A 23,142-nucleotide genomic window follows, 5' to 3' on the forward strand; every position below is an offset into this window, starting at 1 on the left:
AAGTCAGCCGCTTCTGTAAGGGCCTGCCTCTTCATTATCTCTTGACTGGAGGTAGCAGACCAAGAAGATCAAGCATAAACCCTGAAATGCTTTCTGTTACTCCTTGCTTACAGCAGTCTAATTTGTTCTCTTCATGTTGTTCAAAGCGCAAGAAAAACAGGACGAAACAAGCTTGCTTTTTATGCAATGTTGGGTTCACTTTCTGGCGTTTTAGGAAAGTTAATTCTTTTTGTGTCAACCATCTTTTGGTTTTTTTTCTTTAAAGTTGAGCTTTATTTCAATAATAGTTATTTCCTATAATGTTGAAAATGTAATATTTTGGAAATCATTTTCAAGCTATTGAAAACTGTAGATATTGTGGACTGTAGACCTCTTTCTTAACTAATTTTGTAATGAGTGCGTGTACTATGATGATGTTGTAATGAGAAAACTATTTACAAAATGAGAATATATTTATAAAAGAAAGTGCTGATATCAGATATCAAAGCATAATTAAGTATAATCAAATAATGCTCATATTTTGACTGTTTCTAAATTTAATGAATTAGAGAAGGCAAAGATACTAGAAGTTGTAAATTGTGTTATTTTTATATAGTCCTTGTGTTGCCAAAGACTTAAAGTCCCAGTCCTGCCTAGTATCTCAGATCAGACATAACCTGTAAGTTTGGTTATATGTGTGGTGGAAAATATACTAGTGTAGACCTGCATCCTTGTTTTTATTGTGCCACTAACTTTTTAGGAATGTTGGCAGGTTACTGAACCCGTATGGGCTTCTGTTCCCACCACAATGAGAGTTAATTAAGAAAATTTATGTTGAGAGGCACCTGTCTGGCTTAGTCGTTAGAGCATGGGACTCTTGATCTCAGGGTCATGAGTTCAAGCCCCATGTTGGGCGTGGAGAAATAAATAAATAATAAAAATATAAAAATAAATAATAAAAATTTATGTTGAAGCATATTGTAAATTATAAGGTACTTTGCAAATACAAAGGATTATCATTAGTCAGTAGAGGAGAGTGCTAGTTAATTTCTCAACTTCAGTTTGTGATCCAGTATAACTTAATGTATTGTGGATTATATCTTAAAACAAGCTTCTCCAGTGATTACCGTGCAGTGTTTCTCTGTTTTACCTTTACATGTTATATAGTAATAAGAGGATTTCGAATAATATTCAAGTATTTAAAACAAAACAAAGTTTTTCTTTAATATTTAGTTGTAATGAAATGTTTCAAGTAATTTTACAACATCTGTATTTTAATCAGCATGTCCCTGTCTTTTATATCTGCAGATTTTCAATTGAGAAAGGAATCGCCGGTCAGGTAGCAAGAACAGGGGAAGTCCTGAACATTCCAGATGCCTATGCAGACCCACGCTTTAACAGGTAAGAAATCGTTTGTGCCCCCATCAGTAGAGACTGACGTCATGTCCCGTCTGGCTGCAGGCTCTGTGCTGGAGCCCCAGCTGCGCACGTGCCAGGTCCGTTAGCACCTTCCTCCTGGGCGCTCGCTTACACTGTCCTTGAACCAAATCTATTATCAGTACTCGGTGTTTCTAGCTATTTCTAAAATGATAGGCTCTAAACCATTAATGGTATCCAGCTATAAGACATTAAATGTTATAAAAACATCTATACAGGAAGAGTTTAAGTTTGCAAGGCTGCTTTTGTTTTGGTTATATTGTTAATCATTCTGTCCTGGGCACGTTCTCCATCAGACTTACCCCACCAAGCAGTAACACCTCCTGATGAAAGTACCTACTTGTGAATTCCAGTTCTGTCATTTGTTAGCCTAGAGTGACCTGGAGTGAGTTACTTAGTCTCACTGAGCTGCTGTCTCCTCATCTTTAAAATGGTACAATAATGCCTAGGGTGCTTTTTGTTTTGTTTGTTTTTGTTTTGTTTTGATAAGATTAGAGAAAATACTCATAAGAGATCTGGCAACTTTATCTGACATGAAGTTGCTGCTTTTACTGGATATTGTTAAAGTTGCATATTAGATGGCTTATAAAGATTTTTTGTTTTGTTTTGAGTTTCTTTGGAGAACTAGGAACTGAATTATATAATCTGATCTTAATAAATCTCTAGAAATTGGAAGTCTCAAGACTGATGCTGTAACTGGTAGGGAGTAGTAGTTCAGATATTGTGACAGTACTGTTCCATTAATTCAAACATTTGGTTTACTTTAAGACGCAGTTAAATAGCATAAACAATAAGAAGTTTTTTCAGAAATTTGATTAGTGTCAAATATGTGCAACTTGTATGTAAACACATATCCCAGTGATACACCTTATCAGTAAATTAAGAGTATGCAGAAAGTCTCAGGTTTCTTTTCCCAAAAAACAAACTTGTTATTTTAGTGCTTAAATATTGAAACTATTATATATCATTTAAAACTCTAATGTAAAAATTTTATGGGTCAACTTTTAAGAACATGAAAAGGCAAGCAACAGATTGTGAGAAAGTATTTGCAAAACATGTGTCTGACAAAATACTTGGATCCAGAAGATGTAAACAACTCTCCTAACATAATGAGATAACCTAATTTAATAAATAGGACCCAACATTTTAGCAGACATTTCACAGAAGAAGATACATGAATGGCCATTAAACACACAAACAGATGTTTGATGTGGGGGGAGACAGAAAGTTGACAATGAGATCTCACTACACAATAATTTGAATGGATACAGTTTTTAAAAAGTGGCATTAGCAGGGCTCCTGGGTGGCTCAGGGTCGTAGGATCGAGCCCCACGTCAGGCTTCTCATTGAGTATGAAGTCTGCTTGGGATTCTCTCCCACTCCCTCTCCCTCTGCCGCTCCCCACTCCCCAAACAGATAAATAAATTTAAAAAAAACAAAAAGTGGCATTAGCAAGTGTTGGCAAGGATGTGGAGAAACTTGGACTCACACACTTCGCTGATGGAAGTGTGTAATGGTACAACCACTTTGGAAAACAGGGTTGCCCAATTTCTTGTAAAGCTAAGCATATACTTACTGTACTCAGTCAGCCCCACTCCTGGTATCAAGAAAAACAACATCTGTCCACACAAAAATCTGTATGCAGATCTTCAAAACAGCATTATTGACAGTTGCCAAAAACTGGCTATTAACAAAACAATAATATCTATTAACTGGTGAGTGGATAAATAAAATGTGGTCTGTGCATACCCCAGAATCCACTCTACAGTGGAAAGGGCTGAACCGCTGATACCTGCTACAGGATGGATGGTCTCAAAACACTTCAAGACCAGGCAGAAATGACCACCGTCTCACCAGCTGCCTTTAGGTACATAGCTGTGGCTATGGAACTGAGTCCTATTTGCAAAAAATATTTTCTCTAAATCAGGAGTCAGCACGATTTTCTATTAAGGATCAGATAGTAAGTATTTGGGGCCATAACGTCTCTGTCACAAGTCCTCGCTGTGTTGTAGGGTGGCGACAGTCAATTCAAGCATGGTGCCCTTGTATTCCGTTAAAACTGTTTACAAAACAGGAGAGGGCTGGTTTGGCCCAGAGGCTGTCCTGTGCTGACCCCTGCTCTAAATTCCCAAAGTGACAACTCCTGTTAAATGTGTTTAGTAACAAGTTACATCTCTCATAACATATGACCAAGTTCAAAGGAACATGTTACTTTATCAAATTTATTATATTTTTCCTCTGCATCCAGTTTGTGTTTACTTAATAATGCTGTGGATACATAAAACCCGAATGAGAAGCTGAAAGCCTCCAAGAGACTGTTCTGAAAAACTCTTGCAAATAAAAGAACAAATTAGTTAGAATATTTTTGAAGAAATTTTGATGAAACACTTTCAAATGTCACATTGTCCTTGAATTTAGAAGCTCAACAGTTCCCTTACAGTTATTGGTAATAGAAGCATGTAAATGCCAAAACTAAGTTGAGATTTCTGGTAGAATGTATCGTTTATTTTCTTGTGTGTGTGTGTGTGTGTGTGTGTGTGTGTGTGTGTGTTGCTGTGTGTCCTGCACGTGGCCACAGAGAGGTGGACTTGTACACGGGCTACACCACCCGGAATATCCTGTGCATGCCCATCGTGAGCCGAGGCAGCGTGATCGGGGTGGTGCAGATGGTTAACAAAATAAGCGGCAGTGCCTTCTCGAAAACGGACGAAAACAACTTCAAAATGTTCGCCGTCTTTTGTGCTCTCGCCTTACACTGTGCCAATGTAAGTGATGCTTTTTTAAATATCTTTTTTAATACTCAGTATCAGCTTTGAAACTTTTTAAATAAAGTAGTTGAAAGGGTGGGTTTTGTTTGTTTGTTTTCATTTTTTCCTCATACACCAGAAATAGTGATTCCTGGTGGTACGTATTTTAGGAAATGTCTTAAAATGCTTGGGGGAAAAATATCTTCTAATATACTAGCATTTGTTTCAAGGTGTGAATTTGTTAAAAAGAAGAATGAGGTTAATATAAAGGTAAAATGTTGGAACAGAAGGTTTGTGTCTCATGGTGTCTGCTGGAATGAGTAAGGAAAACGTGACCTAAACCCTTATTGTTTGTCATATCAGTGCGTTTGAGAGCCTTGTACAAAGGGAGCAGTGACTCCTGTGTGAACACCGCCCAGGACGGCCTCACGGGTGAGCCCGAGCCAGGCAGCCGCTCGGCACGCGGGTCGGACGCGCTCTAGGTGTCCGCTCGCTGGACTGGCGGCACGTCTGCCCTGGTCACCGCCTCATACGTGAAGTTCCATCTGTCTTATGAAGCCGCACTTTCAGAGAGTTGAGTAAAACATCTAGTATTCTATAAACTCTAGTAATCCTGTAGTGATATTACTGGTATTCTGAACTCAGGGAAAATTTTATTCACCTTTTTTTTAAAGCTAAACCAACATAAATGGGAGTTAACACCTTCCTAATGTAGAAAAACGGCCTTTTTGGAAACAGAACCTCCAATTACGTAGGAGCAACCACGTAGCTAATGGAAACAGCTGAGAGAGGATCAGAAGAAAAATGGCAAAAAATAATGCTCTGATGACTGGGGGTAACGGTGCACAGCTGGGCTGGTGCTGCTCCGTAGGAACCCCCCCCCCCCCGCCGTGTCACGGCGTGCCCTCACATACACACCTTTCTTGTTACTTCATGCAGCTGTCACATACTTTCTCCTTCAAACATTTTCCATACCTGTGTTTCTCGCTCATAAATAAAAATATTGACAGCTTACATTTGTTTAGTTTAAAAGTTGCAGAGAACGTAACTTCAGATATATCCTGAATATTGATTTTCATCGAGTTTTAAGTGTGTCCAGTGGAATCTAACTACTGAAGCAGCTTGAGTGCCCTTGAGGACAGTCCATCTAAGAACACAGCAGCAGGCTCTTTTCTCTCTCGGAATGTGTATTTCTGTTACCCCACAAAAGTTTGATCTAATGTATTTTATTCTTAAGTGTGTTTTATTAATTAAGATAATCTAAAGCATGTATAAGTGTTAAAAACTAATTTTGGCTTGTGGTGGTATATTATATGTCATTATTAGGATACATGTGGTCAAAGCAACCATGTTAGGAAATTTTGATGAGTAATTATCAAAAATAAATACAAATTATTGGAAATTATTATGTCCTAATGAGATGTCTGTGGCTTAAAATAAAAATGGTTAATATACCCGTGCGTATGTTTTACCTACTTTAGAATGAAACTAAGTTTAGTGTAAGTTTTTTACACTCTCCGTTTTGAAATAACTTCGGACAGAAAGCAAAGTTGCAAAAGTAATATGAAGATTCCCTTATAGCTTTCCCCATGCTCCCCAGTATTGATATGTTACCCTTTTTACTTTGATATTCTTTCTTTCTTCTCTCTCCCTGTCTCATTCATAGATGTCATATTTCTCTGATCCGTTTGAGAGTAGGTTTTAGACAAGATGTCTCATAACCCCTAAATACTTCACCTTGTACTTTCTCAAGACAGGTACATCATCTTATTCTCCACTGCATAACTTAAGAGTCCAGAAATTCACATTGGTACTGTATTAGTGTGTGAGGACTGCCATCAGCAGCACCCCAGACTGGGTGGCTTGAAGAACGGAAAGCTATTTTGCCACAGTTCTGGCAACCCGAAGTCCAAGATGTCAGTAGGTTTGGTTTCTTCTGAGGCCTCTCTCCTTGGTCTGTAGATGGCCTTCGGCTCCCTGTGTCTTCATATTGTCTTCCCTCTGTGCCTGTCTGCATCCTAATCTCCTTTTCTTGTAAGGACACTGGTCATATTCAATGCGGGCCCACCTTGGTGACCTCATTTTACCTTAATCTCTTCCTTCAAGGCCCTGTGTGCAGATGTGTCACATTCTGAGGTGCTGGGGCTTTAAGGTTTCAACATACGAATTGTGGGGAACATAATTCAGCCCCGAACAGGTACCAGGTACTGTTAGCTAAACTGAGAAGTTCTTTAGTGTCCTTTAATTTGGAAGCATTCCTTACTCTTTGCCTTGCATGACCTGAGTATTTTTGAACTGTATAGACCAGTTGTTTTGTAGAATGCTTCTTAATTTCGACTTGTCTGGTATTTCCACATGATTATATTGAGGTTATAATTTTTGACAGGAAAATGGCAGAGTGGTGTATCCCATCATGTCCCGTTAGCAGGCACACATCCTTTCACTGGTGACGTTAGCTTCATCACTTGGTTAAGGCGGTGTCTGCCAGGTTTCTCCTCTGAAGTGCTTTCCCTCTTTTTTTCACTATTTTGGAAGAAAGTTTGTCTGTACGCCTCTGCCATCATTCTTTTCTCTCTCTCCTGGAGATATATACTGACACCCCCTGTCTCACACCACTGAACTCCTTCTGGCCATCTCCTTTCCATCCTTGGAACTTTGTTCTTTGACATTGAGGAATTGGATTCCCACTGTCAGCAACAATGTTATTCCTACTCATTGAGTGATTTTTGAGGAAGCCCTAAAAATTGCTTTCATTAATGAGTAAATAGCCGAAAGAATTTTATTATAACAATTTCTCTTAATTCAAACTCCACCTGAGCTAAGATGCCAGAAAGTATTGATAAGTCTGTCATCAAAAGTTATTTTAAATGATCTGCCAGCTGAAGATTTATTTAGATTCATCACCTTCAATATTTTATCAAAACTTTAGAATCCACTGTTAAACCTCATTGATACCATATTTTATATTTCCCTTTGTTTCAAGAGGTTTTTGTTCTAGAGCAATTTGAGGAAGGGTTTATGTTGAAATGGGAGGGGGACAAAAGTCATTTTTTAGGTCCGAGTATGTGTGAAAGTTAAGGAGGTAGAAATCGGTCCTCTTAAAATCCATCTAGGTCTCCATGTGTCCCTTGAAGAATGCATAACTGTCAGTGTAGACACTCTTGAGTTAACTCAGTCTGGCTCAGAGGAGCTGGCTCCGTGGGTCCAAAACTCTTCTAACCTGCTGAGTGTCACATCACAGAACCTGGATGCAAACTAGATTAAATGTTTGTACCAAACGAAACCCAAATTTAAACAAGAAAAATAGCACCCCTGAAAAGTCATGAATAAGTTAACAGGAATTCCGTCTTGACATTTTTAACCTGATCCAGGTGTTCTTCAACCATATGAGAAGAGGGATTGTGTACCAGTTGGCCCACACAATTCACAGTTACGAAGGTAGCTTTGAAATGGGTTTCTGTTTACATTGTGCTGCCCACGCATTTGCTGCTTGTGGCAAAGTACTCGGAATAGTTGTTGAATTCATACATTGTTACACATTTCATCTTTCACAAAAAAGGTAAATGTTCCAAGTGTGCCAGTCTTTTCTGATGACAAAGTACAGTCAATATTTCATTATTTGGAAGATATATTCAAATAAACAGTATTTAATCTGATTTTGGAATCACAAGTGACATTCACACTGAATAAGAAAACAGCTGCTTTTCCAAATAAACTCGTCCTGTGAAGAGAGCACGTGGAAAACAGATGTCTGCAAGTATTCTCCTTGTCGCTGTCACGTTGTCATGTGATTCCCATATACACATTATCACAGGCCTTTAAGAGACTGGGAGCAGAACATGTCTAAGCAGCTTTCCTGAGGTTTAGAAATACATGGTACACGACGTGTGTCTAGAGTCTACAGTTGGACAAGTGCATGTACACACAGCCCAGGAAACCATCACTGCCATCGAGACACGATGCATCCCCTGTGTCACGGGTTCCAGGGTGCCCCTCAGATACCTCCCTCCTGACCCTCCTCATCTTTACCCCCCAGTCTGAGGGAACCACTGATCTGCTTTGCATCACCATAATAAATTACTTTGCATTTTCTAGAATAATCTTATATAAATGGAATCATAAAATCTGTATTCCTTTTCGTCTGGGTTCTTTCACTCAGCGCAGTTATTTTGAGATTCATCCCTAGCATCGCATGGGTAAATAGTTCATTCCCTTTTATTATTGTATATTCCCTTGAACGGATATACTATAAACTATTTAGTCACCTGTTGTTGGGCATTTGAGCTGTTTCTAGGTTTTGGCTATTACAAATAAAGCTGCAGTGAGCATCTGTGCACAAGTCTTTGTATGGTGTATGCTTTCATTTCCATAGAGTAAATAACTAGACATGGAGTGGCTGGGTCAGGTGCTAGGGGGATGTTTAGAAAACTGCCAAACTGTTTTGCAAAGTGACTGAACCCTGTACATTCCCAGCATCCCTATGTGTGTTCCAGTTCCCCTGCGTTTGCCGTCTCTGTGTCTTCTTTGGTAAAGTGTCTTCTCAAATTGCTCATTTTTGTTTGCAATTGTTTGTTTTCTTACTGAGTTTTGATAGTTCTTCGTGTATTCTAGATATGAGACATTTATCAGAGAAGTTATTTGCAAATATTTGCTCCCAGTGTTTGTCTTGTCTTGTCATTTTCTTAATGGTTTCTTTCTAAGAGCAGTTATTAATCTTGAAGAAGTCCAGTTTATTAGTTTTTTTCTTCTTATGATCATGCTGTTAGCATTGTATCAAATATATGTTTGCCTAACCTGAGGTTACGAAGATTTTCTCCTGTGTTTTCTTCTAGAAGTTTAGGTTTTACATGTAGGTCTGTGATCCATTGTGAGTAAATTTTTGCATATGGTTCAAGGTAAGGGTCATCATGCGTTTGTTTATTTGCATGTGAGTATCCAGTTGGTCCAACACTGTTTGTTACATTTGCTATCCTTTCTCCACCATCTTGCCTCTGCACACCTGTTGAAAACCAACTGATGTTTAGGAACATTATGTCCCCTTGACATATGCATCCCTTTATCATTTGAAATAATCCTTCTTTATCCCTGGTAATAGTCTTTGCTTTAAAATCTGTTCTTTATTCCCTTTTACCTCTTTCTTCCTTTAAAAAGGAATCTTTGTTATGACTTGACTCTGTGGAACAGCTTTTAACTTACTAAAATCTTCCTCATGAAGAGTTTCATTAAGTTTCATTGGTTTTGAACCTGGTGGATAATATATAAAGATGCAGCTAATTCATTTGCAGGATTAACTGATTGGCATCAGGGGAAATGGAAAGTTATGTGAATTTAAGCCAAAAACATTAGTGGCTAGGGAACAAAACTATAAGCGTGATGTTTAAGAATAGCCAGTCCTTTATTCCGTTTGGATCCACATAGTTTTTGTCGTATCTTTTCTCAAATAGTGTAACTGAGAATCTCTAAGTCTTGAAATAAATCAAACTGAACCCAGACCTTAACATCACCATCCCACAAATTATTAAAGAAAAAACCTGACAGCTGATAACATACATTTAATTAGCGCTTTCGTTATAAAATAGGTAATTGTCTAATAAGAATAAAGAATCTTGCTCAGTAAGAAAATATTAAAAGTACTTCGTATTTTTATCTTTTTCTGTTTCTATTTTAATATAAGCAGCATATCCGCACAGTGCATGTGCATGTAATTGCTAAAGGACTGTACATTTATCGGGCATGCCTCAAAAGTTCTTTTACTGATAAAGGACTTCATGGTCAAGCATTGCTGAGACTCTGTGGACTAAAGGACTCTGACATCACCAAGAATTAAGATAAATATTTTTAAAAGGAGACATAGAAAAAAACTTAACTCCTGACTGATGGAGTCTCTCTCCATGTGTTTGGGCTGTGGGAACAGGGTGCCACAGACCGCGTGGCCTAGAAACAGCAGACACCGATTTCTCACGGTTCTGGAGGTTGCGAGTCTAAGAAGAAGGGACTAGTGGATAAATACCAAGGAATCTCATGATCCAGAGACAGAGTCTGGGTGCAGAAGTCAATAAGTCTTTTTTAATGGAGATACAATTTTTTTTAACTTACATATTTTGTGTCTTCAAAGGCACATGTGTGAACATCCTCTGCGTATATGGAAATCATAGTACTAGTAGTTAATGGGTCCAAGCAGTGCTTTCAGTTCTAGTTCTGATTCTTAGTGACCTAACTACTTTAAACACTCATTTCATTTTACGTTTTGTTTTTTGGATTTGCCTTCCAGATGTATCACAGAATCCGTCATTCTGAGTGCATTTACCGGGTGACGATGGAGAAGCTGTCCTACCATAGCATTTGTACGGCGGAGGAGTGGCAGGGCCTCATGCACTTCAACCTCCCCGTGCGCCTCTGCAAGGAAATCGAATTGTGAGGATCTTGTCCTGTCTATCTCTCCAGGAACAGATCTTTCATTTGATTGAGCCTAAGTGACATGGGTACAGAAGTAGAATTGCAAGCACCATATCACATGTGTGGTTCCATTGTTGCCATTGTCCCTTCCCGGGTGACGCCACATCTCCTGAGAGATCGTGGACGGGAAGGCCACATCTCTCTATCATCAGAAAAAAAATCTCAACACCATTTTGAAATGAGTTAAATGTTAGCTTTCCTCGTTAGTCTGTGTACTTTACACCATGGATATGGCATTTAAAGCTGAAAGTGGCGTTGAATATCCGAGATCTGAAAGATTTCATTTCCATGTAATCTTAAATTTACAGACTGAATTTTAGAATTTAGTAATAATGAGCGCAGCTTTCATACTTTGTTTTCAAATCCCGTGCTCGTATATGTGAGTTCCTGGTGGTGGGACCTGTGATGGTTGCGTGTTCATTATAAGTTCGAGCCAACGCTATTTAACTCCATACTACAGCTCTGCAGGAATAACCCAGAGCTGATATTTGCCTTATAATTGGAAGTATTAATTAACCAAGGAGGCGGTCAGACAGAGGCGACTCTGATGCTGGAGCAGTCCCCGTGAGCAAACCAAAACCTGAGGCTGAATGCCCCAGGTTATGTCACGGAAGCACTAGAGCCGGGCGGGCACAGACAGCCGGCCGGCCTGGAAGCCTCAGTCGGTCAGTGATTGCCCATCCGTGCCCTTGCCCCCTCTCTGTGCAAGGCTCTCTCCTTCAGCAGAGCTCCTAAACACTAATGCTTTGTTACTGCCCTATTCGAATGGATTTTTGCTCAAATAAACGCTTAAGACTTTTTTTATTTGCTTCAGTTTATCTTCAGATTGTTTATATATAGTACATATCGTCATATAATAAGAAATATAAATATTTGGTCTTTGTAACTAGTTTCTGGCTCACAGCTCCTAAAACCCTTGAATTTCCTGAGTGATTGGAGCGATGGAGGTGTCTTTTCTCATTCATCACAAACCTCTTTCAACCACACTTGAGTTATGCTATTGAAGGACTGTAGGAGGATGGGGGCTGGTTGCCCAAGGAACCAACCGTGTGGTTTAGGGGTTGTAATTTTCAGCCACCCTCAGACCTCCTGGGAGGGGACAGGGACTGGGGGTTGAGTTAATCACCAGTGACCAGTGATTTAATCAACTGTTCCTATGCAGTGGAACCTCCAAAAACCCTAAACAAGGGGTTCAGAGAGCTTTTAGGTTGGTGAGCACATTCACTGCTGGGAGGGTGGTTGCCCTACAGAGGCATGAAAGCTCCTTCACCCTTCTTCCCACACGGCTCGCCCTCTGCATCTCCTGCATTTGCCTCTTGAGTTGTAGCCCTAATAATAAACTGGCAGTAGTAAGTAAAGTGTGCCCGGAGTTCTGTGAGCTATTCCAGTGCATCATAAACGCAGAGGTGGGCTTTGTGGAAACCTCTGACTTATAGCCGAGGGTCAGAAGCATGGGTGGCCAGGACTTGCTATTGGCATCTAAAATTGAGGGGCAGGGGAGCATCTCGTGGGACAGAGCCCTTAACCTATGTGGTCTGCACTGGCTGCAGGTAGTGTCAGAAGTAAACTGAACTTAGGGCATCTGTTGGAGTCTGCAGAGGGTTGGAGAATTGCTTGGTATGGAAGCTCACACATTTGGTCTCTGAAGTATGACTAGAGAAACATGGTTTCTCTCCCCTTTCTTTCTTTCTTTCTTTCTTTCTTTCTTTCTTTCTTTCTTTCTTTCTTTCTTTCTTAAGATTTTATTATTTATTTGACAGAGAGGAGAGAGAGAGAGTGTGTGAGAGCACACAAGCAAGGGGAGTGGGAGAGGAGGGAGAAGCAGGCTCCCGTGCCAAGCAGCGGGCCCAGTGCAGGGCTCGATCCCAGGACCCTGGGATCATGACCCGAGTTGAAGGCAGACACTTCACTGACTGAGCCACCCAGGCGCCCTGGAACATGGTTTCTTTTAATATTTTACCATTGTGTTAATTTGGGTTAAATGTTAGTAATTAAATTAGCAAATGAAGAATAGGTAATAACTTTGGATGATTGTATTTTTGAAGTTTTTCCTCTGGACTTAAATAGTAGATAGAATAATTTTCAACTCTAAAAAGATTCTGTCTCCCCACCCCTTCTATGAGTCGTGTAAAACGTGTAGTATTCATAAGAAAGTTATTTTGTACCCTTTCATTGCTTTGATAACAACCGCAACATCATTTTTTACAGATTGTTTAATAGAAAATTAAGCAATGGCTTAAATATTGGGCTAAGTTCCTAAGGGAATGTGTGGAATTTCCTCCTGGAAACATTTAAATACAACAAAGATGTGACTGAGAAGACAGGGAAAGGGATGGCTGAACTCCCAGTGTTTTTTTAGTGTCTTAATCAACAAAAAGTTTAATTACTTTGTTTTTATGTTTGTGCTAATTGTATTTACTATTCAACCTTGTGTTCTTTTCATTTCAGATTCCACTTTGACATTGGTCCTTTTGAAAACATGTGGCCTGGAATTTTTGTGTACATGGTCCATCGGTCCTGTGGGACATCCTGGTATGAATGACCTAAAAAGTTCCTTCTGAAGCTGTTGAGTGAGATGACCTCTTCCTCCCCCTGCCTAAATGCCTTGTCACTTTCTTGTTTGATAATTATCTGGAAATATGCCATATATAAATAATTTTTTCAAAATATTTAAATAAAAAAAGGCTGAGATTATTGGACAGATTGATAGCCTTCTTGGATTTCCCTTCCAGCCTGCCGAGCTTTTTGCCAGGGTGGCTGTCCCTTGGCGAACAACCATGTGTCTACCAGGTGATGGCAAAAACACAGGTGGAAATTACCTTAGGCTGTGTAATAGAAAGAGGCAGGGCTTACTGCTCCACATAATTACATACCATCCGAAAGTGCATTTTGGAAAACATGCGTTGAATTTAGCATCAGCTTTCAGCCTACATTGTGTATCTGTTAGGACAGGTGTGAAGGAAACGGCCTCCTACTAGTGGCTCCACTGAAGCTCCCTTCCCCTGTGGGGCCTTCCCTTCTGTGGCCTGCCCTAGGGGCCTCTCGGGACTTTCTGCTGAACCTTTTACAGCTTCAGCACACATACTGAAAATGCAAGGAATAATTTTCTTTTTCCCTTTTTCACTCATTGAATCATTAAGTGGCTTGTAGAGGCTCTTAGTTGCTCTGGAACTAAATTGTCATTCTTTGCTGTTGAGTTCTGTGTCTTCTCTTACTTCTATCGGCGACTTTTATGAATTGCTCCTTCGAAAGGATGTACACAGGATGATTAACTCCACTTATTTCCTAGATACCAGTCACGAGTTTGACCAGTTGGAACTCTTAAAATGACATACCTTATATTTCAAGGACATTTGAAAATTTTCAGTGGGAGAAAAAAAGATTCTTTATCTTTAGAAGTTCTATGAACTCTCATCTCCTTGGTATTTCAAAGAGCCCTATTTTATACTGATGTACCTTTGTTTTAAGCAGCCTTAAGTTCCCTGAGAGAGTTGCTGGGGGCCTTAAATGAGTGGAAATACAGGATAATATAAAAATAAAACACAGTGCCAATGTTGCGTAGTACGGACGTGTCCTGCTGTTTCACATACGTGTCAGGATCGTGGTGTGGCCATTTGCCACTTCATATTTTGAGTGTGTCACAGTACTTCGGATCCATTTTGAAAGGATAGTCACTCATCCAGGAAATTCTTGTGGTATACGTACCTGCAGCTCGTGAATCTCAGTGTGCTTTTGGGAAAACCTGAGCTCAAAACACCCTTGAACAGGGTGATGAAGTGTTGTTGTCTGTTGAGCGTGGTGGGATGTGGGGAATGCTTGAAAGGTGCGGACGGTGATGGAGTTAGTGACGGGCAACCGCACGCCGATTGTGGTGTGTGCCCCCTGGGAGGCCAGTTAGCACCTCAGATCTGAAGCTCCGCGAGAGCCTTCCTCTCTGCACGGGCTAGAGGAATAGAAGGGAAGTGGTGAGTGGGCCCAGCGCTGCAGGACTCTGTCTCTGCACACGTATGTGTGGGTACAGACGTATGCGTTTAGACCAGAGCGCTAGCTAGAACGTTTGGAGCCTTTACCAGTTTCTGTCATAACACGTTCTTTTCCACACAGCTTTGATCTTGAAAAGTTGTGTCGTTTCATTATGTCTGTGAAGAAAAACTATCGGCGGGTTCCTTATCACAACTGGAAACACGCCGTCACTGTGGCACACTGCATGTACGCCATTCTCCAGAACAACCACGGGCTCTTCACCGACCTTGAGGTGGGTGTGCACACACTTTTTTTTGTCCATTTCAAATAAGCTGAGTGGATTGAAATGCTCTGTGTCTGCAGCACCTTCCCGATGCAGATACGTGACGTGTGATTCCAGGACAGGTCAGACATTTAGTAGAAGCACACGTTTAAAGTTGCTGTGCCCGTGTATTTGTCATATCATTCTGTATAAGAAACGTCGATACAGAAATCCCAACTTCACCAAAATATTCCCCCAAGGAAACACTAGTTTAATAGTGTCTTTTCCCTGTGAAAACTTTTGCCTTCTGAAAGTCTTTGTTAGGTAAACAAAATCTACTTTTCTCCTTGCTCTGTGCCCTGGGTAATGTAGACATATCCTGCTGATTTGAGAAACCACAGCATTGAATCATTAAGTACAGTTAAGACATATATGTGTATTTGATCTCTTGTCCCATGAGCAAGTGGGCTCTGAGGCTTCCCTGACTTCTCCGCCTTGACGTACCCAGAGCTGGTAACACACTCAGAGATTTGGGCCCACCATGTCCAGCCCAGCACTCAGTGATGCCCACTGCCAAGCGTGTCTTCTCCCCCACATGGTCCCAGCGATGCCTCCCAAAAAGCCGACCTGAATCCCCCCTCTTCTCCTCCCTACATCTGGTATACTGCTTCAGAGGACGTGTTGACCGTGCAGAGAAGGGGCTTCCTCATCACCGAGATGAGGAAGCTGTGCTTCTCTTAAGGGCGTGTTTGCACTAGAACCCAGCGCTCCTCAGGGCCAGTCTTGTGCCTCTTCCATCCCATCAGACCAAATTCACAGTTTGGGCAGGAAACTCGGAAGGTGCATTGTAGGAAAAACAAAAGTACTATTTTAAAAAGTCGAAATTTTTCCTTCTTTTATGAATAGTCTCTTGGTAGGGCTGAGTTAGCCTAACAACTTCTTATTTATTACCAAAAAAAGATGAAGTGTGTTCTTTTTTCATATAAATTATTCTGATTTTCCATTCCATTGAATCCCATATTTTTGAGACATTCAGCATTTTTTCCATTTAGTTCCTTTTAAGAAAGCAGTTTCATTGTCTTATTTGCCATAGGATAGCGTGTGACTTTGACAGCTATGGAAATCATACTTTCAAATTACATTGAAATATACATTCAAAAATGGAAAATTTTAAGATAAGTGAGAAAATTTTGTGGCTACAAATTAACTCTCATTTAAGTTCCTAAGTCATCTTTAGAATTATATCATGGTGTTTTCACAAAAACTCAGGTCCTTTTGGCTAAAAATAATCCCAAAATAATATGTGTAAAAATTTAAAATAAAATTTTTAAACAGGATATTGAATCTCTGAGAGAGCTATTAGAAATTATCATTTGAGGGGCACCTGGGTGGCTCAGTCGGTTAAGCATCTGTTTTCGGCTCAGGTCATGGTCCCAGGGTCCTGGGCTCCAGCCCCATGTTAGACTCCCTGCTCAGCAGGGAGTCTGGTTCTTCCTCTCTCTCTGTCGCTCCCCCCCACTCGTGCTCTCTCTGTCTCTCTCTGTCTCTCTCTCTCTTTCAAATGAATAAAATATTTTTTTGAAAAAAAATTATGATTTGATCTTGCTAAAGGGGTATATTAACAAAGATAATTCTTCACATCGTAAATTATTTTCACATGCTTGATTCTGGCATACTTTTAATAAAACAATTGAACATCATGTCAATAAAAATAAAATAGGTAAAAAAGATTGGAAAGATATGTACATAATAGCTTTTACCTATTGTGCAAGATTTTAAAACCTTGAAATTTCTTACCAGATTCATCATGGTTAATACAACAGCAGAAAATATGGGAACAACCCAAACCAAAAGAATACTCAGAACGTAGCTAATTCAGTTATCCTCAGTCCACCAAGCCTGCAGGACAGTTCCCGTGCAAACACCAGCAGCCAACGGGTGCTGGTGGCCTGGGAGGCCTCCCTGCCCATTAGGTTTGCAGGAGAAACGGATTCTGCTCAGTGAGGATCGGAAAGGTTCAGGGCACAGCATCCAGTTAAACTTGTGAGGTTTCTGCAGAGCCTGTCCTGCCTGTCAGCATCTCCCTCTGTGGGCTCTGCCCTCACACACTCACCAGAACATTCACCAGGCTCCCCCCAAGAGCTGACCTCTCACCTGACCTTGTGCACTGCCTCCACCCCTCAGAGGACCTGCCCTAGCAGGTCTCCCCTCCCTCTCCTCCATCAACATGTTCTCTGCTGGACTGTCTTGTCTGCATGGAGGGTCCTGTTGTTCCCCCCATCATAACACACCCCCTTGATCTGCCTCTCCACTCAGCTCTCTCCTGACTTCTCAGCCGTCCCTTGCCACAAACCCAAGGAAGAGCTGCCCTACTGGCTGGCTCCAATTCCTCTCCTCTCTTTTTCTCTGCAACCAACTTGGATCAGTCTCCTCCCCCACCTCCCAAAAATGCCCTGGGCCAGGTCGCCAGTGCCCTGCACCTTGCCCACTGAGGGTCAGTGCTTGCATTTCAGCTCTTTTAGTCACTGTCTCCACGTGGCTCCAGGACACCCAACACTGTTGGTTTCTTCTGGTCACACAGGTTTGGGGGTTGTTATTGGGGGGGGGGGGTTGCTGTTCCTCTTCCCTCAGACTTCTAAAAGTTGGAATACTTCAGGGCTCAGACCTTTGGCCTCCTCCAACCTCAACCAACAACTTTAGTGGGCTCAGTCTTGTGGCCCAAAATGCCATATACACAGACACCTCTCTTTCTTCAGCTGAGACCTGCCCCCCCCAAGAAGGTTAGGCTAAAATAGACAACCATTACCTCAGGATCTCCCCTGAACCCCTCAATCTAAAACTGAACTCTTGACCCCTTTCCTTCAACCTCTTTCACCTACAACTGTCCCCATCTCAGTTGATGACGGTCCTACACTTTCCAAGGCAAAACACCTTGTAGCCATGCTTGACTCCTGTCTTCCCTTCCCTCCCTTCCTTGGTCTCCCTTTGGCTCATACCCAGACTGTCAGAAAATCCTGTTGACCCTGCCTGTAAAACTCAGCCAGATTTAATCAAGTCTTCTGAGCCTCCAGGGCTGCCTCTGGTCTAAGCTTTTGCCTGAATTACTGCAAAAGCCTCCTCACCACTCTCTCTTCCCTCCTGGAGTCTGTTCTCAGTACAATTGGGTGCGTGCTAATCTTGTTTAAAAATGTAAGTTAGAAGGTATCACTGCTCTGCTAAAACCCTGTTGTAGTCCTTCCCCGGTTCCCACAGAAAATAAGGCCTCGAAGATCGTCAGCTCCCATTTCTGCCATTGTGACCCGTCCTCGACCCACAGCCCCCGCCACCCTCTGATCCCCTGCCAGTTGGGCCAGGCTCACCTGCAGGGGCTAGTGCTGCCTCTCCCCTCCCCCCGCCCCAGCCTCCTCGGCTTCTCTCCTTCACCTTCCGGTCTGCTCACATGGACTCTCTGTGGCCCTCTTTGCTTGAACACTTCACCTGCTGCCGCCTGCTCTGCTTTTTCTCTTTCTCTGTACAATTTGCCATTTTGTCACAGCTCTATGATTTACCTGTTGTAGTCTTTATTTATCTATAGTAGCAATAGCATTGGAAATTTAACGTTGAATGATTTTTGAATGAAGGACTGAAACTGTCCTCTCCTTGTGCAGATTTGTTTTATCTGTAATTCTTGGGAACATTTGCATTAATCTGATACCACCTACACTTTTCCCCAGAGTTGAGCCAGAAAACTCAAGAATAATTCGATTGTCATGTTCATAAACAGAAAAACAAAGAAAGAGGATAAAAAAGAAGGTAGATTATCTGGAATTTCAACAATTCCTAAGGATGTGGGCTGTTGCAATGGCAGGAGCCTATCCCTATGGTAGGAGTGATAAGCTGTGACTCTCTTCATACCCATTTCTTTGTTTTGAACATCTGTGCACTGTGTTATTTTTTTGAAGCGCAAAGGACTGCTAATCGCGTGTCTGTGTCACGACCTGGACCACCGGGGCTTCAGTAACAGCTACCTGCAGAAATTCGATCACCCTCTGGCAGCTCTCTACTCCACTTCGACCATGGAGCAGCATCACTTCTCTCAGACCGTGTCCATCCTTCAGGTGAGCCCCGCACCACGGCCCCCGCCCCCGCCCCGGAGAGGTTCCAAGGGTTTATACGTAAACGAGAGATGTCGGTGTGACTTCCTGACAAGAGCGGCCGCCTTCCGTTGTAGAACACTGTGTGTGGTCATCATTAGATAGTCGTGGGGTTTTGGATGATGGCTCCTTGGTGAAGATTTTAATATATATATATATTTTGCTTTGATTTGTAAGTACGTGATCTGCAAGGTCTTTCGCATATTTACATGGATTACCATCTTCTTAAACCCAAACGTATTGAACAATAAATCTTGAGAGTTAGGCAAATCAAGGTTTTAAGTGCACTAAAGTCCTTTTAGTTTTCTTGTGTGTGTTCTATTTCGTATTTTATTGCCTTTAAGATGTTCTTGGTGCTTGATCTAGACACGGGCAGACCTCACTTCACCGTCTGATACATATGCTCTGTCTTCACTTTAAACGTTCGTCCTCAAATTCACTTTCACAAGGTAGCTACTACCTCATGATGGTTTGATTCCCCTCCTAGACAATTTCTTCATGTGCTTCGACTTCAGAGGAGTGGACTCTGGGTTTTCCTCTCGTTGTCAGCGCCAGCGTAGGAAGAGAAATCCCATTCGGTCTTCCGGTGCTGCGTCTAAGGAAGGACGTGGGCTCCGCAGGGCTGCGCGGTAAAGCCCAGCGGCAACTCCGGCCGGACTGGCGGGGTGAGCTGCAGAGCGGGGGCTCTTTGCTGCCTGCTGCAGTCTCCGGCCCTTGTGCGGCCCGGGCCTCCCCCCGAGCACCTGGGCTTCGGTTCTCTCCCTTCAGCTGCTCCTAACAGGCCGTGCTCGTCGTCCCAGGGGTCGGTAGGTAGTTTTACATGCCCAGGCCTTTTCCAAACCCGGCAGAATGTACCCGAATGGCTCCTTTTTCCTCAGGACCGCGAAGGTAAGTGATGACCTCACTGATGTGTCATTCGACTACCTGCTGGTAACTTGGAGGGCTTTCAGAGAGGGGCTCCTTCAGGCACTTGCAAGCCATATCCGGCGGGTAGCGGATTACTCCACTTGTTTGCAGCTGGTCCCTGAAAGCAGTAGGAAATCACACTCCTGATGTTCTCATGGCACCAATCCTTTCTTTATTTTTAAAATGATATATGTATGTATGGGTAGGTAGATACAAACACACCGAGTAATTTAAGCAGGATAGAAGTTGTGTGTGGGTATGTACGTACCTGTGCGTGTGCACAGAAATGCACTTTCTGTAAATGACAGACATAGAACGTCATGACAGTTTTTGTATGTACTCTGATCTTACTCACGGTACGAGGCTATTTGTATAGGAAGAAGGGTAAACGCCAGAAATGACATCAGGATGCCTTCATTTAGAGATAATTCAGATTCACTGCGTTAGCATCCCATGTCCTAATTCATACATTTGACTATGACGATAGTTTAGTAATGTAATCTGCCAATAATTGTAATAGCCTTTATAAGGTTTCTTTGGAAAACCTATTTTAAATATAATCGGATTCATTTTGAAATAGTGAGTGCACAAAGTACACTGCTGGTGGGTAGAATAAAAAATTAAACCCTGTGACATAGCAGTGATTCCAACCGTGTAGGGATGGAGAGGCCTGGACCCCCCAGTGCTGGGAGACTTGCCCCATTTGCTGCCATCAACAATGGGGGTTCAGAATGGTCTGTCTCATTTTGAGCAAGCCCTCAGCAGTGTGGGGGCTCCACGTGACACAGTGCAGTGTTCCTAGAACGATCAGAACATAGAAGGCAGCCCCCAGCGCAGCAAATTCAGCTCAGGCAAGCTCTTGGCAAGAAGGTAGTCAAAGAATTGTTAGATTCCAAGTATTGGAGATGGGGTTTCAGTCAGTGAGGAGGCCATAGAAGGGCACATCTGTTCTCCATTTCTAGAGAAGATCAGTTACTCGGCGTGCTTACAGTCTTCCTCAAGATCCCAAGAACAAGAAGCCAGAAAGAAGCACTGGGCATTGCCATATATCCAGGAGAAAAACCCACCATTTTAAAAACCGAATCCCTATGCTGAGCTGACCTAAAGCCTCCTGTGTGAGTTGGAACAGGGAGAAATGTATCAGGATCATAAACAGATGGCCCATCACTGTGGGCAGGAGCATTCAGGAAAGGTTTCCTCCTTTTTCTGGAAATTTCTGTACTCTCTGCTGATTTGACATTTATGCTCATGATACTTCTCGGAATATTTCTTCTCAGATCCATTTCTAACTGCCCCTTGAATTTCATTTTAATAGCAAACATTTCTTGAGCTCCTCCCAGCTGCCAACACCCACTTTAGGTTCAGGGGGTGTAATAACAGCAGAGCCCAATCCCTGCCATCATGCTCCTTGTCTTAGTGCTCCACCAGGCTGCTCCCTGGAGTCCTCCTGTCACCATCGGCTGTGGCTCTCACACCTGTGTCTCAGCCTGGGGCACAGGGGGACTTCCGCTTCCAGACACCTGAACTCAGCATTCGGTGTCACCAAAATTGTGCCTGTTACTGTACATCTCCTGGCAGTGGCCTCCATCTCCCGACCCCACATCCGGGTGCCAGGGCCTGCCATTATGATGACAACTCCAGACTTGACCAATTTAAGGTGATAGTCTAGAGTAATAGTAAAAATTCCAACTTCCGGTCACTAAACTAAGAGACAGCAATATATGGTTATAGCACGTGAATACCTCAGTGACCTTGCTTCTTTGACAGCCCGCATTCAGCCTTCATCATCTGTTAGCTACCTTTTTTCCCTCATTGACCACCGTTTCTCCAAGCTTGCCTCTCTCAAGTCCGTCTTCCAAACACATGTCTGAACATGTTATTCTCCTGTTTAAAAGTCATCTATGGGTCCTGTGGTGTCAATTTCTTTTTTTTTTTTTTAAGATTTTATTTATTCAAGAGAGAGAGGGAAAGCACAAGCAGGGGGAGCAGCAGGCAGAGGGAGAAGCAGACTCCCCACTGAGCAGGGAGCCCGATGCGGGGCTCCATCCCAGGACCCTGGGATCATGACCTGAGTCGAAGGCAGCTGCTTAACCGACTGAGCCACCCAGGCGCCCGAATAAATTCCATTTCTAAACTGATATTCAGGTCTTTCGTGAATGGCCTATGGGTGTTCTAGGACTGTTGTGTCTACTGTACTTCTTCATTGCAGATTATTTCTTACTTCTGTGTCATTGCCTGCATCCTTCCTACTTGTAATTCTCCCACTGCCTTTTTTTTTTTTTTTTTTTTAATGATTTTTTATTATATTATGTTAGTCACCATACAGTACATCCCCGGTTTCCGATGTAAGGCTCGATGATTCATTAGTTGTGTATAACACCCAGTGCACCATGCAATACGTGCCCTCCTTACTACCCATCACCGGTCTATCCCATTCCCCCACCCCCCTCCCCTCTGAAGTCCTCAGTTTGTTTCTCATAGTCCATAGTCTCTCATGTTTCATTCCCCTTTCTGATTACCCCCCTTTCTTTATCCCTTTCTTCCCCTACCGATCATCCTAGTTCTTATGTTCCATAGATGAGAGAAATCATATGATAGTTGTCTTTCTCTGCTTGACTTATTTCACTTAGCATTATCTCCTCCAGTGCTGTCCATGTTGTAGCAAATGTTGAGAACTCGTTCTTTCTGATAGCTGAGTAATATTCCGTTGTATATATGGACCACAACTTCTTAATCCAGTCATCTGTTGAAGGGCATCTCGGCTCCTTCCACGATTTAGCTATTGTGGACATTGCTGCTATGAACATTGGGGTGCATATGGCCCTTCTCTTCACTACGTCTGTATCTTTGGGGTAAATACCCAGTAGTGCGATGGCTGGATCATAGGGTAGCTCAATTTTTAACTTTTTAAGGGACCTCCACACTGTTTTCCAGAGTGGCTGTACCAACTTGCATTCCCACCAACAATGTAGGAGGGATCCCCTTTCTCCACATCCTCTCCAACAATTGTTGTTTCTTGCCTTGTCTATTTTTGCCATTCTAACTGGCGTAAGGTGGTATCTCAGTGTGGTTTTGATTTGAATTTCCTTGATGGCTAATGATTTTGAACATTTTTTCATGTGTCTGTTAGCCATTTGTATGTCTTCATTGGAAAAGTGTCTGTTCATATCTTCTGCCCATTTTTTGATTTGTTTATTTGTTTCTCGTGTATTGAGTTTGAGAAGTTCTTTGTAGATCTTGGATACCAGTCCTTTATCTG

The 23,142-nt window shown here is 42.1% G+C and overlaps 1 protein-coding gene across 2 annotated transcripts in view; it reads left to right on the forward strand.

The window, feature by feature from the left end:
• PDE10A (phosphodiesterase 10A) overlaps window positions 1-23,142 on the forward strand; it is a 286,912-nt gene that overhangs the window by 226,532 nt on the left and 37,238 nt on the right. For both annotated transcript variants that reach the window (XM_026505185.4, XM_057310905.1), the window contains 6 exons: window positions 1,288-1,380; window positions 3,995-4,181; window positions 10,435-10,577; window positions 13,068-13,151; window positions 14,724-14,874; window positions 18,786-18,941. In XM_026505185.4, coding sequence (XP_026360970.2) covers window positions 1,288-1,380; window positions 3,995-4,181; window positions 10,435-10,577; window positions 13,068-13,151; window positions 14,724-14,874; window positions 18,786-18,941 — 814 coding nt within the window. The remainder of the gene's footprint in view (window positions 1-1,287; window positions 1,381-3,994; window positions 4,182-10,434; window positions 10,578-13,067; window positions 13,152-14,723; window positions 14,875-18,785; window positions 18,942-23,142) is intronic.

The sequence above is a fragment of the Ursus arctos genome, unplaced genomic scaffold (assembly GCF_023065955.2).
Source record: "Ursus arctos isolate Adak ecotype North America unplaced genomic scaffold, UrsArc2.0 scaffold_13, whole genome shotgun sequence".
Lineage (NCBI taxonomy): Eukaryota > Metazoa > Chordata > Mammalia > Carnivora > Ursidae > Ursus > Ursus arctos.